Source organism: Bombina bombina, chromosome 6 (assembly GCF_027579735.1).
Source record: "Bombina bombina isolate aBomBom1 chromosome 6, aBomBom1.pri, whole genome shotgun sequence".
In the NCBI taxonomy this organism is placed as follows: Eukaryota; Metazoa; Chordata; class Amphibia; order Anura; family Bombinatoridae; genus Bombina; species Bombina bombina.
The window spans coordinates 745946084-745964998 of NC_069504.1; the positions used below are offsets into that span (position 1 = coordinate 745946084).

General features: G+C 39.4%; 1 protein-coding gene across 1 annotated transcript in view; it reads left to right on the top strand.

Moving 5' to 3' along the window:
• The window catches only part of KEAP1 (kelch like ECH associated protein 1), a 96096-nt gene that overhangs the window by 11733 nt on the left and 65448 nt on the right, over nt 1-18915 (top strand). Inside the window, exon 4 of the mRNA XM_053718009.1 lies at nt 15687-15892. Within this exon, the coding sequence (XP_053573984.1) occupies nt 15687-15892 (206 nt within the window). The remainder of the gene's footprint in view (nt 1-15686; nt 15893-18915) is intronic.

Sequence of the window (18915 nt, forward strand, 5' to 3'; positions counted from 1 at the left end):
TGCTGATGGCAGCACAAAGGTGCTTTGTGTGATTGGCTCATCCATGTGCATTGCTATTTCTTCAACAAAGGATATCTAAAGATTAAAGCAAATTAGATAATAGAAGTATATTGAAATGTTGTTTAAAATTGTATTCTCTAAAAAAAATGTGGATTTAATGTTCCTTTAAATGGACATTCAAATATTAAATTGACTTGCTTTACTTAATTATAGCTTGTCATATTTTTTTTTTTTCTTTTCATTATTGTCCCTCACTTGCGATTACATAGCTGACACATTTTAACTCCAGAGCAGAACATGGCTGGTGATTGGCAAATATCTTTGTATGCTGTTCATAATTGGCTCACTTGCTATGTCCCACTCAGGAACGGGAATGTGTTGGGGTTTTTAAGCAGGACACCTTTCTGGTGGTTAATCAGATAGTTAGTTAGGAATTAGAGCATCTCATTCATGTAGCAGAATATCCCTTTACATTGGAAACTTTTATTTTCTGCATAGTATATAAAATTATTATTAAAAACACAGGCACTTTTCATTCATTAAATCTTTTTTAAGACGGCTTCATCCAATAGTTGTTTGTCCCACTTGGCACCAAACTTTTGAAGCACGCAACGATTGGATGAAGCCGTATTCGTCATCTCTTAGCTAAATAAAGTAGGAGATGGGGGAGGAGGAACGGTGCAATGTTTACCACCTCTAAATGGTAAATATTTTAGAAATTAAGTAACATAACATAGTAACATAGTAGATAAGGTTGAAAAAAGACTGAAGTCCATCGAGTTCAACCTATACAAATCTAAAATACTTACAAAAAGCTCCAGTTAAGCTTAAATAACCCCATTAAAATGTGACCCATTTAATACTAGCAATCATATCCATGAATTTTGTTTATATACAGAAATGTATCCAGACTATTTTTAAATGTATCTATGGTATTGGCATTCACTACCTCCTTTGGTAATGAGTTCCACAATTGTATTGCTCTTACAGTGAAAAAACGTTTCCGTTGCAGGAGATTAAATCTCCTTTCCTCCAACCTTAAATTATGACCTCTTGTCAGAACCAATTTTCTTGGAATAAAAAGAGCTTCTGCCATCTCTGTATATGGGCCTTGAATATATTTATATAAAGTAATCATGTCACCTCTCAAGCGCCTTTTTTCTAAAGAGAACAGACCCAGTTTGGCTAGCCTCTCCTCATATGTTAATTTCTCCAATCCCCTTATTAGCTTTGTGGCCCTTCTCTGAACTTTTTCTAGTTCTGCAATATCTTTTTTTTAGCAATCGGTCCCCAGAACTGCACTCCAAACTCAAGGTGAGGTCTTACCAGGGCTTTATATAATGACAGAATTATGCTTTCCTCCCTTGAATCAATGCCTCTTTTAATACATGCTAGTATCTTATTAGCCTTTGAAGCCGCTGCCCTGCATTGTGCACTCATATTTAGCTTGTTATCTATTACTACTCCCAAATCCCTTTCCTCCTGTGTTTGGCTAAGTCTTGTCCCATTTAAAAAATACATAGCCTGCTTATTTTTACTTCCAAAATGTAGAACCTTACATTTTTCCGTATTAAATCTCATTTTCCATTCACTTGCCCATAGTTCTAATTTTAGCAAATCCCTTTGCAAAGAGAGTTCATCCTGCTCTGACCTAATGACCTTACTTAACTTAGTATCATCTGCAAAAATAGAGATGTCGCTATTTAATCCTTGCTCCAAGTCATTTATAAAAATATTAAAAAGAACAGGGCCCAGTACTGATCCCTGGGGGACGCCACTGATTACCTTTGTCCAATCTGAGTATGATCCATTTACTGCTACTCGTTGCTCCCTATCTTTTATCCAGTTATTTATCCATGAGCTAACATTTTCAGCTATTCCCAGTCCCTTAATTTTGTGCATTAATCTCTCATGTGGCACTGTATCAAATGCCTTTGCAAAATCTAAGTATATCACATCAACTGATTCCCCTTTATCTATATTTTTACTTACTTCCTCGTAGAATCTAATTAGATTAGTTTGACATGATCTATTTCTCCTAAAGCCATGCTGATTAGAACTCATAATCTTGTTTACACGAATATGCTCATCAATATAATCCCTTATAATCCCTTCAAATATCTTCCCCACTATTGATGTCAGACTAACTGGTCTATAGCTTCCTGGATCATCCCTGCTTCCCTTTTTGAAGAGTGGCACCACATCAGCTTTACGCCAATCCTGGGGTACCATGCCTGAGGATAATGAGTCTTGAAAAATTAAGAGTAAAGGTTTGTCTATAACAGTGCTAAGTTCACTTAACACCCTTGGGTGTATTCCATCTGGGCCTGGAGTTTTATTTACCTTAATATTTTTTAGTTTTTTCCTGATATCCTCTAAACAAAACCCAGTTAGTGGTATGGACTGGCATGTTCTATTCTGTTCGAAAGTATCATTCAATGGTTCCTCTCTTGTGTATACTGAAGAAAAAAACTGGTTTAGTACCTCAGCCTTTTCCCTGTCATTATTTATCATGCTACCCTCCACACATTTTAATGTACCTATATTATCCTTCTTAGATTTTTTACTATTTATGTACTTAAAGAACCTTTTAGGGTTAGACTTAGAATCCTTGGCAATTAATTTTTCATTTTCAATTTTGGCTAATTTGATTGCTTTTTTGCATGCTTTGTTACATTCCTTATAAATATTGTATGCTGAGTCTGTACTATTTTCTTTTAATAATTTAAATGCCCTACGTTTTTTCCTAATTTCTTTTAACACATTTTTATTTAGCCATAACGGCTTATTTTTTTTTTTATTTTTTTTAAGTGTCTTAAAAATAAATGTAATCCATGAAAGTGCCCCTCCTTTTTTTTTTTTTTTTTTTTTTTTTTTTCTAGTGATTTTATATAGTAGCCAGCACATATTTAAAGTTTACAATCACTTTATGCACTGACTGAACCATGAAAGGGCTTTGTATCCTTTTTAACTAATTTTTATTTTTAATTCTTCTTTCTGTGCATATAATGATAGCACAGTAAGGACAGGCAATTTATTTTTAAATCTTCTTTTTTTTTTTTTTGTTCACATTTCTTTTATGTGCAATGTGTAGCAGGTGTGTTTTTATAATTTTGTATTTTTCCATATAACCCGTGGGAGGTTAAAGCCTTCCTTTACAGTTCTTGACGTTTTACATTGATTATAAATATACATAATGGGCAGTAATTTGGTCTTCACACACCCTTTTGCTTACAAAGAATGTGGGCAGTACCGGCCTTCCACTTTATAGCCAGGTTTTGTATATATTGGCAGCGCCACTATCTCTGTTTATACAGATACACATATCCTTCCTTCCTTCCATACAGGCTATGTGTGTGCTTTAGTATGCCAGTATTGTCTTCCACATTTTCACTTTCAGTTTTATACTAGGGTTTGGCAACCTACAATAGTGTTTCTCAATGCTGGTCTACAAGTAACCCTAACAGGTCAGATTTTCATGATAGATTAACCATGGTTACTGATCAGCTGATTATTTCTTCTGTGATCTAGTTAATATATCATGAAACTCTAGCCTGTTAGGGGTACTTGGGGGCTGGATTTGAGAAATGTTGACCTACAGCATTTATGCAGTATTTTGCCCATAGAGTACCTTTGATAGCAAGTGGAGTGCTATACTAATGGGAATCACCAGAGATAATCATTTTGCTGTTGCACGTTTTTTTTTTTTTTTGTCCCATACATTAGCAGACTACTTGTCACATTTCCATCTTAATATGAGGAGAGTCCACGGCTTCTTTCACTACTTGTAGGAAATACAGAACCTGGCCACCAGAAGGAGGCAAAGACACCCCAGCCAAAGGCTTAAATACCTCCCCCACTCCCCTCATCCCCCAGTCATTCTTTGCCTTTCGTCTCAGGAGGATGGCAGAGAAGTGTCGGAAGATTCGGAGTAGTCTCTTATGGAGGGTAGTACGCTTCGAAATGGGAATGGAGTTTTAAGTAGTCCTGTCAGCCTCTCACTGAGAGCATTAACAAATGTTAGGGTCTGGAGATGCAGGGAGAGTCTTTCTGCAAAACCATCCAGACTCGTATTAACAGCTCCTTAAGCAATCAGTGTTGGCGAGTTTCACTGCCTGCTTTCTATCACTCAAGTCCATGTCAGGAGCAATGCTACAACACTGTCAAACTTGAGAGGCCGTGTTCCTGTTCCACAGCGTAGATTCTTGCAAGATCGTTTACATTTTTATACCTGTAATGATAATTCAAGAAGACAGGGTCACAGCGTGATTCCTTTTATCTGTATAGAATCAAGGGTTAATATCTCCGGAAGGTGATTATTGAACAGGGGGGGGGATTTATACATGATTGTTTTATTGTGTTTTTAGCTGCAATATGTGTGAGCTGTGGCTCTGGCAATGTGTGAACAGTCAGGTTCTTCCGTCATTTTGATTACTGTCCAGCCTGTTTAGTTGGTGAGCTTTTTCTCGTCTGCAGGGGCGGTCCTGCATGGCCTAATCTAATGCCTGTGTTAATTGTGAGGCGGCTACGGTATATCCGCCTGCTCAACTATGTTCCACATGCCTTTGATAAAATAGTGATATCTTAAAAAAAACCCAATATGTTTAGTACCACTGAGCCGTCCATCTCTGAGGGGTCTCCGTCCCGCGAGGTGCGTTCCCTAAAATCATCTCCGTTTACACATGCAGCTCCCCAGTGCACTACTAATCCTCCTGCGGGAAGGGCCCTGTGGCCGCCAGATTTTGCAGATCAGTTGCAAACGGCGGTGTCTGCAGCCTTCAGTGCTTTACCTTGCACCGCTAAGCGCAAGTGAAGGGTTAAACATTGCTATCCCTCCCAGGGGTCATCTACTCTATTTGATGTATCTGAGACTAGATTATCCGCTGAGGCAGAAGACTCCGATACTTCGGAGGACTCTTTCTCTGGGTCGGAATCTGCGGCCTCTAAACCTCCCGCCTGTGGAGGAACCAGACTTTAGGTTCAAGATGGAGCAGTTACGCTTTTTATTAAAAGGTGTTGGCTATGCTAGAGGTTCCGGAACCAAAGTTACCGGAGGAACCTTATATTCCTAAGCTTGATGAGGTTTATGAGGACAGTGCCTTGGGGGATTCAACCTAGTCTACATATTTCCACCGTTACCACTTCTACCTCGAGTAGTGGCCCGCATCAACTATTCTGATTGCTCCGTCGTGGCCGCTGAGGATGTGGTTTGCAGATCTGGTGGGGATGTCATCATCTCCTCCATGGAGGTTGCCTTGTCGCAGGGATCTGCTGGTACAGGGCCCCTTTGTACATTAATATCTAGATTCTCTGAGGCTGACTGCGTGGAGATTGGACTCCTAGTCTTAGCCAGGAGAGGGTTTTCTGAGAGTGTGATTGATACTCTCATTCAAGCCAGGAAGCCGATCACCCGACGCATCTATCATAAGGTGTGGAGGACCTACTTACTCTGGTGTTGGACTTGTGGATATTCTTGTCTTAAAGTCATGGTATCTAGGATACTTTCCTTCTTCCAGGATGGTTTGGAGAAGGGACTAGCCGCCAGTTCCTTAAGGGGACAGATTTCGGCTCTATCTGTGTTACACAAGAAGCTCGCTGAGCTTCCTGATATACAGTCTTTTGTTCCGGCTCTATCCAGGATCAGGCCTGTATTTAGATATTCTGCTCCTCCTGGGAGTTTTTATCTGGTTCTTAGGGTATTACAGACGGCTCGGTTTGAGCCTATGCATTCTCTAGATATTAAGATACTGTCTTGGAAGGTTCTTTTTCTACTAGCTATTGCTTCGACACGCAGAGTTTGTGAGTTGGCGGCCTTGCAATGTGAACCTCCTTACCTGGTTTTTCATGCCGATAAGGCTGTCCTTCGCACTGCGTTGGGATTTCTCCCGAAGATTGTGTCTGATCGCAACATTAATCAGAAGATTGTAGTTCCTTCCTTGTGTCCTAACCCTTCTTCAAAAGAACGGTTACTTCATAACTTGGATGTGGTTCGAGCTTTGAAATTTTATCTTCAGGCTACGAAGGATTTCAGACAGACTTCAGCGCTATTTGTTGTCAATTCGGGGAAGTGCATAGGGCAGAAGGCTTCTTCCACTTCCCTATCTTTTTGGCAGAGGAGGATGATTCACCTGGGTTATGAGGCAGCAGAACTTAAACCTCCTCAGAGGATTACGGCTCACTCAACTAGAGCTGTGGCTTCTTCTTGGGCCTTCAAGAATGAGGCCTCTATGGAGCAGATTTGTAAGGCAGCTACCTGGTCCTCCTTACATAAGTTTTTGTTTGCTTTGTGGGAGAAAGGGTGGCGGACCCTAGTCTGCAAAAACCTTTTTTTTTTTTTTTTTTTTTTTCCCCTCCTGTTTTCATTCAGTGTCCTCTAGAGCTTGGGTATTTGTTTCCCACAAGTAATGAATGAAGCCGTGGACTCTCCTCGTATTAAGATGGAAAACATAAATTATGCTTATCTGATCATTTAATTTCCATCTGTACGAGGAGAGTCCACGGCTCCCACCCGGTTCTCCGTTGGGCGGACCTAAATTTATTTTGTTTTTCTTCTGGCACCATTTATACCCTGATATTTCTCCTACTGTTCCTTGTTCCCTCGGCACAATGACTGGGGGATGAGGGGAGGTATTTAAGCCTTTGGCTGGGGTGTCTTTGCCTCCTCCTGGTGGCCAGGTTCTGTATTTCCCACAAGTAATGAAATAAGCTGTGGACTCTCCTCATACAGATGGAAATGAAATTATCAGGTAAGCATAATTTTATGTTTTGACCAGGCACAGCACTCCTCTCCTCTTCACCCCCCCCATGCACAGTGCTTGAAAGAGACCAAACCACCAGCTTGGGAAACTGATATAAATGAAAGCGAGAGGCAAGTCACACAAGAAAAAGTGATTTTAAAAAAATCCAAAGTTTATTTCTTCCTCAAGACAAATATATAAAAGGTGGTCATTCACTACCCCAAGGCTTGACAAATCTCTGCACTTCAAAAATTGGGTTTGGCGCCTAGTGGTCCCTGGCATTGCTCTCTCTGGTCTATACTGTCTGGCACTATTCTTACGTTGTAGCTAAATCATGCTGGTAATTGTAGTTAGCAATGGGAGGAGAGGGGCATATCATTTTTCAGGTATCTGACGGGGGGTAGAGAGTGCTCATGCTGGTTGTAAGTGTGCTTAAAAGACCACTCAATGCAGTAGAAGTACATAATAAAAAGACAATGCAATAGCACTTACTCAAATAAGCAGTAGATTTTTTTTCGGACTTATTTTTTTTCTTCCATTTTCTGGCCCCCTGTATCATGTGACAGACATCAGCCATTCACAGACTAGTATGCGTATACCCTGTGAGCTTGTGCTCATGCTCAGTAGGATCTTGTTCTCCAGAAAATGTGATAATGTAAGTAAATTGGAAAGTGTCTTAAAACCTCATACTCTATCTGAATTATTTATCAAGTTTATTTTGGCTTGAGTGTCCCTTTAAGGCAGTGTTTCCCAAACCCAGGCCTCAGGACCCTTACTCAAGCCAGATATTCATTATATCTTAACTAAAGCACAGGTGAAACAATCAACTTGCCCATCAGCTGATTCTTTCACCTGTGCTCTAGTTAAGATATAATAAATATTTGGCTTGGCTTGAGTAAGGGTCCTGAGGACTGGGTTTGGGAAACACTGCTTTAAGGGGATTGTAAGCAGTTGCAGTGTGCGGTAAAGACAGGAGATCCGGGTTTCGTTGGAAGCAGAAGACAGATACATAATGAGCTGTTAAAACACTGTGCTATTTAGTCTGTCTTGGACCTTGCAGTCTCAGTCTGCTGGGGACTCGGTTAGCTGTTGTGGCTGACCTGGCCTTTGTAGTGTCACAATGCTGAGGACCTGGTGTATAAATACAGTTGCTGATGGCCGGGTGGTGTTGAGCTTTCCCAGTGGTCACCTCTCTGCCTTCTGTTCCCACTTGTCATCAGGATTTGTACCTCTGTACGGTATCCTGCTTCATGAGTTCCTTTACATCACCATTTGACACATACTCTGCAGCTTCATGTGGGGTATTTATGCGGTTGGGCAGCATTTTTCTTTTCAGGTAACTGCACAGACTCAACTTTTTATCTGGCTGTTATATTCAAAGCTTAAAGGGACAGTGTACTCCTACTATAATATTTAAACAACTAATTAAACTTTAAAAAATACATCTACATGTTAATCTCAGACTAATATTTTCATTGAATGCCTCATTCTATCTAGCATTTATTTAGCGTTTAATGTCCCTTTTAACAAATGGAACGGTATTGGACTTGCATAGGTGCTGTGTTACCTTGGGCTGTGGTCTGATATGAGTATATGGCTGACAGAGGGGTTGCATGCAAGGGTTCTAATGTGGGCAAATATAGAACAAGAGTCTGATATGGAGCTGTCCGAAGGGGCTGCAGCCTCAGGTGTCTTCTCTTATATTTGTTCAATTATAAATATTCTTTATAAATTAGACCTGATTCATAAAGTAAGGCTGGTACACAGGTCACTTCACAATATTTCTTTGGCACACTGCTTGAAAAAAGGTTAGTGCACCATGGTTTAATCCAGTGCTTGACAAATGCGTTTAAAAATTAGGAGCCAGTAAGAATATTTAGGAGCCAAGCATATTTTTAGGAGCCAGACCGTTGGATTTGTATATAGACATATGGAGAATAACCCAAAAAGTTAGGAGCCAGGTGTAAAAGTCTAGGAGCCAGTGCCTACCAGGCTCCTGTGTTTGTCGAGCCCTGGTTTAATCTATGGAATTGAATATATTTAGAGGACCAGGTGATTATCTCTTTGTTTACTTGTATGTGATTAAACTGTGGGTATTTTTAAATTTTTCAAAATGTATATGAAAATGTTTTTAAGAACTGGCAAGAAGTATGTAAGACTGAAAGCTAAAGGGCTGAAGTTATGCTAGACATAAAATGATGTTGTTGAGCCAAAGTATTCTCTAATAAAAATACAGAGGATAAATGGATAACATTTAAAACTTTGTTAAATAAATATACACAGCAACAAATACCATATGGTTATAAAAATAAAAAATCCAAACCAATGTGACTAAATAAAAATGTGTTAAGAGAAATTAGGAAAAAACGTAAGGCATTTAAATTATAAAAAGAAAATAGTACAGACTCAACATACCATATTTATAAGGAATGTAACAAAGCATGCAAAAAACTACAACTAGTTTTGCAAAAAAGCAATCAAATTAGCCATAATTGAAAATGAAAGATTAATTGCAAAGGATTCTAAGTCTAACCCTAAAAGGTTCTTTAAGTACATAAATAGCAAAAAATAGTACAATATAAGTACATTAAAATGCGTGGAGGATAGCATGATAAACAGTGATAGGGAGAAGGCTGAGGTACTAAACCAGTTATTTTCTTCAGTATACACAAGAGAGGAACCAATGGAGGATACTTTGGAACATGCCAGCCCATACCATTAACTGGGTTATGTCTAGAGGATATCAGGTCCAGATGGAATACACCCAAGGGTGTTACTGGAATTTAGCACTATTATAGACAAACCTATTCTCTTAATTTTTGATTATCCTCAGGCATAGTACCCCAAGATTGGCATAAAGCTGATGTGGTGCCACTCTTCAAAAAGGGAAGCAGGGATGATCCAGGAAGCTATAGACCAGTTAGTCTGACAGCAATAGTGAGGAAGATATTTGAAGGGATTACAAGGGATCATACTGATGAGCATATTAGTGTAAACAAGATTATGAGTTCAAATCATCATGGTTTTATGAGAAATAGATCATGTCAAACTAATCTAATTAGATTCTATGAGGAAGTAAGAAAAAATATAGATAAAGGAGAATCAGTTGATGTGATATACTTTTAGATTTTGCAAAGACACATGAGAGATTAATGCAGACAATTTATTGACTGGGAATAGCTGAAAATGTTAGCTCATGGATAAATAACTGGATAAAAGATATGGAGCAACTAGTAGTAGTAAATGGCTCATACTCAGATTGGACAAAGGTAATCCGTGGAGTCCCCCAGGGATCAGTACTGGCAGGGCCGGATTGGCCTACCAGGATACCAGGAAATTTCCCGGTGGGCTGCAGCAGCTGGGGCTGGAAAGCTTCAATTTAAAGGGGTGCTTAATGAATGCAATTGGGTTGTAGGGTGCCTATATAGCATCAATTTGGCATTTTTATTTAATGCAAAGTAATATAATGTAATTCTGAAGAAACTTTGGAGGAAGGAGTATCCCAGTAATACCCTTTGAGAAAAATGGAGCATGTGCAATCTACTGACTCATCGAAAAATAAGGCTGGTCTTCATATTTTTCCAGGGCTGGTTTTTATTCCCAGTCCGGCCCTGAGTACTGGGCCCTGTTCTTTTAAATATTTTTATTAATGATTTGGAGCTAGGATTAAATAGCAACATCTCTATTTTTGCAGATGATACTAAGCTAAGTAAGGTCATTAGGTCAGAGCAGGATGAACTTTCGGTACAAAGGGATCTGCAAAAATTAGAATTATGGGCAGGTAAATGCAAAATGAGATTTAATACAGGAAAATGCAAGGTTCTACATTTTGGAATTAAAAATAAGCAGGCAATGTATTATTTAAATGGGACAAAGCTTAGCCAAACAGAGGAGGAAATGGATTTGGGAGTAGTTATAGATAACAAGCTAAAGATGGGTGCACAATGCAGGGCAGCGGCTTCAAAGGCTAATAAGATACTAGCATGTATTAAAAGAGACATTAATTCAAGGGAGGAAAGCATAATTCTGTGACTATATAAATCCCTGGTAAGATCTCACCTTGAGTATGGAGTGCAGTTCTCGGGACCAATTGCAAAACAAGATATTGCAGAACTATAAAAAGTTCAGATAAGGGCCACAAAGCTAATAAGGGGAATGGAGAATTTAAGCTATGAGGTTAGGCTAGCCAAACTGGGTCTGTTTTCTCTATATAAAAAAAAAAGCGCTTGAGAGGTGACATGATTACTTCATATAAATATATTCAAGGCCCATTATTATTTTTATAATTTTATGTGTATAGCGCCGCCAAATTCCGTAGCGCTGAATATACAGAGATGTCAGAAGCTCTGTTTATTCCAAGAAAATTGTCTGTCTGTGTCAAAGGTCCCAATTTTAAGGTTGGAGGAAAGGAGATTTAATCTCCTGCAACTGAAATGTTTTTTCACTGTAAGAGCAATAAAATTGTGGAACTCATTACCAAAGGAGGTAGTGAATGCCAATACCCTTGATACATTTCTGGCTAGAAACAAATTAATGGATATGATTGCTTGTATTAAATGGGCCACCTTTTAGTGGGATTAATTTAAACTCAATTGGAGCTTGTTGTAAGTATATTAGATTTGTATATATTTAACTCGATGAACTTCAGTCTTTATTCAACCTCCTCTACTATGTTGCTATGTTTGTTTGTTTTTTCTCTTTTTTTTTTTTCTTCTTCTTAAAGGGATAGGAATGTCAACATTAAAATTTTAAGACACTTATAAATTCACTTCTATTTTCAAATGTACTTAATATTCTTGGTATCCATTGTTGAAAAATAATGTACACTAGTGGGAGCTAGGTTGTGATTGCACATATTATCTCTTTTGATTGGCTGACTAGATGGGTTCAGCTAGCTTTCAGTAGTGCTCCTTCAGCAAAGGATATCAAGGAAATTAAGCAAATTTGATAATAGAAGTAAATTGTAAATTTGTTTAAAATTGTATGTTTTATCTGAATCCTGAAATAAATAAATTGGGTTTCACGTCCCTTTTTTAAAGGGACACAGAACCAGTCCCATATATAATCAAAAATCTTTGAAATATACTTCCTTCTCTTTCTCCTCCCCATTTGCCCAGCGCTGTCGGAAGCTGTAGCTCTAGTTACAATAGAGAGACTTGTCGTGCACTCACTCTGCAATCTCACAACCTCTGCTAAAGTGATGCTCCCTTGAAGACGTGACACTTGAGCAAAGGCTGAGAGAGAAGGCATTGTGTGCATCTGCATCTCTTCTGATTGTTGTTGTTCTGCTTCTATAAATGAAGGGACAGCTGGACGAGTGGGAAGGAGAACAAGGTTAGATATGGTTCAAAGAATTTTGATTATGCAAAATTTGTAATGAACTAACTCTTGCTCATGCTCTGTGGGAGCTACTGTCTCAGAGTGCACATAAAGACACAATTTGATCATTAAAGGGACAGTCAAGTCCCAAAAAAGCTTTCATGATTCAGACAGGGCATGTCATTTTAAACAACTTTCCAATTTACTTTTATCACCAATTTTGCTTTGTTCTCTTGGTATTCTTAGTTGAAAGCTAAACCTAGGAGGTTCATATGCTAATTTCTTAGATCTTGAAGGCCGCCTCTAATCTAAATGCATTTTGATAGTTTTTCACCACTAGAGGGCATTAGTTCATGTGTTTCATATAGATAACATTGAGCTCATGCACGTGAATTTACCATGGAGTCAGCTCTGATTGGCTAAAATGCAAGTCAGTCAAAAGAACTGAAATAAGGGGGCAGTCTGCTGAGGCTTAGATACAAGGTAATTACAGAGGTAAAATGTGTATAATTATAACTGTTGGTTATGCAAAACTGGGGAATTGGTAATTAAGGGATTATCTATCTTTTAAAAAAAAAACAATTCTGGTGTTGACTGTCCCTTTAAAGTAAATAGGACTATTTGTTTTGCTCTGAGTCATGAAATTTTAATTTTGACTTTAGTGTTCCTTAAAAGGGATATGAAACCCAATTTTTTTTGTTATTATCATGATTCAGATAGAGCTTGCAACTTTCTAATTTACTCCTATTATCACTTTTTCTTCGTTCTCTTAGTATCTTTATTGGAAAAGCAGGAATCTAAGCTTATTGGGCTGGCTCATAAGCTTAGATTCCTGCTTTTCAAATAAAGATACTAAGAGAACGAAGAAAAATTTCAAATAGGAGTAAATTAGAAAGTTGCTTAAAACTGAATTTTCTATCTGAGCTAATGATAACAATGATTCAAAATAGATGTGCAAAATACATCAGCAAAAAAAACTATTTCTACTATCTGCTGCCTTTTTGCTTACATTTTTACACTAATAACAAGTCCAACTTAACTTATACTAGAGCTGCACATCCTCATCTAGACCAGTTCTCTAATTCCTCAGGCGCCTGGGTGATGTTGGCTCACCAAAAAGTGATCTTGGTGGGTAGATTTTGGGGTTCCATAGGCCTGACAATACATTCTCACTCAATTCAATGCTAGAGGTTCAAAGGCAGCTGGGCAGCAATAAAAATAAAAATAAAATAAATGTTCCTCTGAAATAACAATGCCTTTACCCCTGTGCACGGTCATACCAAATGCGCTAAACACTGCACTGACACAGGCGGCAAATATATATAGTCGGTTATTCATAACTCCCACACGTTGGTTTCCGCGTGCTTCTGCTCACTTATCCGTTAATGTGGTACTACAAACCAGAAAGCTACACTAGCGGTTGGGAGACGGGGCAAAAACTTTCACAGAAAATGTATTCTTCCTAAGAAAGGATTAGGTCTAATCCAGTGACGACAATGTTGAGATTTACTGCCAAGTTCTTAGAAACCTACTTGTAGAACCACATTCTGTCTTTTGGGAACAGCTGCTTTAAAACTTTCACAGCAGTTGTGTTCAGTTGCAGAAAATGAACTTGAACACTTGTGTTGCCTGTCCTGTGTTATTATTTAAAGTGGTAGGTAAGTCAATGATGATAAACTTGCATAAATCTTAATTTTAATACCCTTTTAAATTGACTTCTATTTTCAAATGTAGTTCTCATGGTATCTGTTGAAAAAGAATATGCACATATCCTACACTAGTGGGTGCTAGCTGGTGATTGGTGCACACATTTGTCTCTTGTAATTGGCTGACTAGATGTGTTCAGCCGGCTGCCAGTAGTGCATTACTGCTCCTTCAGCAAATGATACCAAGAGAATGAAGGAAACGTGATAATAGAAGTAAAGTTGTTTAAAATTGCATCCTACAATGTGGGGTGCTGAAGTTTCCACCCACTAGCAAAAATAGGTCTCATATCTGTTAAGGAAAAAGGGCAAAAGTCAAGCACCAGACTGCACAATACAGTACTGCACAGATGACATTCCAGTTGTTTTTTTTTCTTACATGGTGGAAATAAAAATCTTTACCAAAGATGATACTGCATTTAAAAAAAAAAAAAAAAAAAAAAGGTGCAACCTTGCAGGACAGTCTAATTGGGACCTCTGTCCTTCAGTCTTGCTAGGTAAATAGCGTTAAGAGTGGTGAGCTAATTACTCTAATACTATTATAGGGGGCGCTTGACTTGAATAGATATGACAATATTCCCTGTACTAAACAAGGCCTATATCTTACACAATATCAATTAACTTGTGAGAATATAATAACGATATTAGAGTAAACACCGATTAGTAGATTGGCACAACATGTATATGTAAATACGTTCAGATAGAGTTCATTTAGTATACGGTAAATACCAATCCTAAAAAGGTCTTTAGTATATAAAGTCTCTTCAGGTGCTCCAATGGTAGTAAGAACGAGAAGCTCAGAAGGGACTCTATTGCTGATCTCTGAAAAAGCTTGTCAGATTCATAGAAGTTTTCTGGAGAAAGGAAAAAAATACAGAGGCGCCTCTAAGTGCAGTATCACCAGGCAGGATCCAACCAGCAGCAAAGATATACGTAAATGTACTCGCATTTAGCAAAGCACACAGTAGTGCAATTGGGGCAGACCGAGACTTCTGAGCCGCTCGGCTGACTCTGGAACAATGGCTCTCACAGGAGGATATTGCTCCGTGCTCTCCCTGTAGTAATCCAAATTTTCACCACCCAAAGGTAGCTTTATAAGCCTTTGATAAAGCCATTGTTTGGCGAAATGCGCATCAGGCGCTTGTTCTAAAGATCTCTGCTGCCGTACCTTGTAATTTCCAGCATAATTATAGTTACTGCCACACTGTTACAATTGTTAATCGGTTTATATGTTTCCCTTGGGACTCTGACAGATTTGCATCGCTCCAGCATTGCACTAGGATCCGTTAATTCATTTGAGGTCATTCTTTTTTTCTAGATAGTGTTTTTTCTGTGCAATCCATGAGCAAATTTGGGTGCACACCTGCCAGAGATTCCCTTATAGGTCATATATAGGTATTTTGTACGTTTATGGTATTGCTATATTTTGATATTTACAACACATAAGGTTATTACCTGGGCATGCCTGCTCTTTTCTTTCCTAGAATTTTAACCTAAGTTTTATACATATCTACACTGGTAGTTATTTCCTACTTTTTAATTGTATTCATTAAATGTTAAGTTTTATTATTCACTCGTCATGAATAGCCTCCACTGTGAATTAGTACCTTATTCTACATATGTGTGAGTACTCTGGACTATCCAATTTTTTCCTTTTCTTGTTATATCTATTATTATTATTAGGATAGTGAGCACCCCCCAGTATACATCTGATTGTTGGGGTTATTACCCATTAATTATATGGTTAGTTTTTCTAACTATGTACTGGACTAGTTATTTGTCTGGGGTCTGAATAGAAATTATTACTTTGTCCCTCCTTTTACATTATATTAGAATCCCTCTGTTTAACCCCTGTACATTGCTGGTCCAGAGCAGAAACTGCAGCTTTAATTATCTGTTTAACATCTTTTGCTCCCTTTATTTACAGGTATGACCCAGAAAAGGATGAATGGCAGCTGGTAGCTCCAATGAAGGCTCGGAGAATTGGAGTGGGAGTGGCTGTGTTGAACAGGCTCCTTTATGCAGTGGGCGGCTTTGATGGAACAACCAGACTAAATTCTGCTGAGTGTTATTACCCTGAGTTAGATGAATGGAAGAGTATTGCACCTATGAATATTGTGCGGAGTGGGGCAGGTGAGAAAGGAAGAGAGGAAATAGTTTGTAACATACTGTGTTTTATATTATCAAATTTTCAAATCAAACTCATTAAGAAACACAGTATGCAAACATGTTGAATTATACCCCATGACCTCTTTACTTGGTTACTGAGATGCAAAGGTTTAGAATTCCATATTATCAAGCATGCTTAGTAGAATTAAACAGCTGGAAAAAAATAAGTGAAGATTTACTCATTAGCAATTTGGCAGCAAAAGTTTGTGGGATTTGTAGTCTCAGATAGTGGACTGTATGGTACTGTAGCATTGAGGGTAGTAAGTACCTCTACAGTATTAATGTAGTCTACTGTGTATATATTGTGAGATTTCACATTGTAGAAAGTCACATAAAAAAAAAATCACAAAACAGGACTTAAAGGGACAGTCTACACCTTATTTATCTTAGTCTTACCTTCGATTAAACTGCAAATAGTCTCCTGCCCCCCTTGGTATATCATGCAGCAGGAATGGTAAAAAGTTATTTTAAAATTAATATTGTTTCTGGCTAGTTTGAAATGGCTGCCAGGCTCCACCCACCAATGACATCACTATCTGGGCTTCATCTATGCATTCTGCTGAATAGCATTGACAGTCTGTTGAATCCAACTAGTGAGCCTTTAGTGATTGGAAGCAATATGCAGCCCAGATCTTGAGGTCATCAGTGGGTGGAGCTTGGCAGCCATTTTTTGTCTCTTATGGAGGGTAGTACTCTTCGGGATGGGACAGGAGTTTTAAGTAGTCCTGTCAGTCTCTCAGTGAGGGCTTGGATAAAAGTTAGAGTCCGGAGATGCAGGGAGAGTCTTTCTGCGAAAACCATCCCGACTCAGATTAACAGCTCCTCAAGCAATTGGTGTTGTCGAACTTTGCTCCGCTGCCTGCTTTCTTCTCTCAAGTTCATGGCGGAGGCGATGCTACTATCCGTCACACTTGAAAGGCCGTGTTCCTGTTCCACGGCGTAGATTCCGGTAAGATTTGTTTCATTTTACTTTATCATCAATGTACTGTAATGTGAATGTTTTCCCGAGAGGCTACCACCTTGCGGGTCTAACTTATCATAAGGGTCTCAGTGAGTCTCTTGTAGTATCTTGGAATCGAGGGTTAATATCTCCTGAGGGGGGTTATTGAACAGGGGGGTTTATAATCATGTTTATTATGTGATTCAACCTGCTTATGTGTGATGTTTATGGGCTCGTGGTTTGGAACATTGAGGCCTTTGGAAGTGACGCGGCCTTTTAGTTGGGCACGCTTTATTGGACTGTACGGTTCATCTTGTGTTCGGGCGTGGTTCCGTTTTCCATTTCCGCATTCCCGACCGTGTGGAGAAGGAAATTATTCTAGTCCGCAGGGGTCAGGTCATAGGAGGTGGCGAGTGCCCCAGCCATTCGGGTTGTCGGGTGCCGTTTTTTGTTTTTACTACTTTAGTCCATATTTATATATCCTCTATCCAGTTATGGAGGATTCTGATGCTGAGACTGTGCTAATTTCAGATTCAGTTACTGAGACTATTTTGAATTCAGATTCTGTGTCTGGTAATGAATCCGGGTTGTCCTCGTTGACACATGTTAACCAGTTTTGTTCCGTATGCCATTTCAGAGCGTCTGTTTTCTCGGGCTCGGGAATCAAGGGACTGCTGAGCCATCCGCCTCTGGGGGTCCTGTCCTCCGAGAGGCGAGTTCCCTACCAATTCATACTTCTACACATGCGGGTAACCCAGTTTCTGATTCCTCCATGCAGGGTGGCGTGTTCCCCACCCGGAGGTTGCAGCACGTTTTTGCTTCCACATAATGTTGGCGATTGTTCGTCTGCAGAGTCCAGACGTTTATTTGAAAATGTGCTCGTTGGCTATTGTCCCGGGCCTTGGGGAGGGCCTCTACAGTTCCCCGCGGGTGTAACTGTCCCTGAGTGTTGTGCCTTTCGTTACAGGATTGCGCGCCTTCGCGTATTGCTCAGACATGGTTTTTCAGTTATTGAATGACCCTATCGTTACCAGATATGGGGATTTTCAGTCTAATTCGAATGGTGCACCTCATTAGATATGTGGGGATTAAGTAATCTCCTGATTGTCATTTGTTTGAGATCTTTCCCAGTTTTTGAAAGATAGGGCTCCGTTTGGCTGGTCCTGCGGGTAATCCTGTGTCTTTTTGGGCGTTAACCTCCGGGTTGCCTTATATTTTATTTATATCCGCTGGGATGTCTTTTTTTATTTGTTTTTGTTTCCTTCGGGAACATTCTGGGATTGATACGCTTTATTACTTCTTTGGAAGTTGTTTTGGACATGTTAGTCCTATGTTAAAAATGTCTTTTTTTTTCATTTTTTTTTCCCCTATGAGGGAGAATTTATGCAGCTTGCCGGTTAGGACCCTAGGTGCAGGCTGGTCCTGTCGGGTTCGTTCGGTCTTGCGGCTGTTCAGACACGTGGCGCTGTTCTGCTCGGCTGGTTCGGTAGAAGCGCTGAGTGCTCAGGTTCTCATTGTTTTTCATGTTCCACTAGGCATTCGAGGGGACCTGTGGGTCCATAAAGTGGGTAGAATTGTTTCAGTCCTTATAGCCTTCAGTCATAGATGGCCGGGCAGGGGAGTTTTTCCGCTGCGTCACTTTATCTGACATCTGATTTCATCAGAACTTAGTCTCCCCATGTAGTGGAGGGTTGGAGAGCTTAGCGCCCCTTACCGCAGTTGAGCGGTTTGTCCTTCATTTTTAGGCCTCTGGATTTGTCCTTTTGGGCTTTGATCCAACAGCTTCTACAGGATACCTGTCTAGCATGCGTAAAGTTTGCAGTTTGAAACCAGTTGCAGCTCTTGACACCTTGCAGGTGTACGTGTAAGCTGTTTATAGTGTATCTAGATACAGCTATTACTCTTTGACGGTACTGTCTATCTGAGTTATAAGAGACCTTTGGGTCGTCATCCATTGTCTCCGGGTGAGTTGGATCTCCTTTTAGGGATCTGTGTTTCCGGGTGATGGTTGTTACCTGCAGGGTTTTTTTTTAGCTCAGGGTTTCCG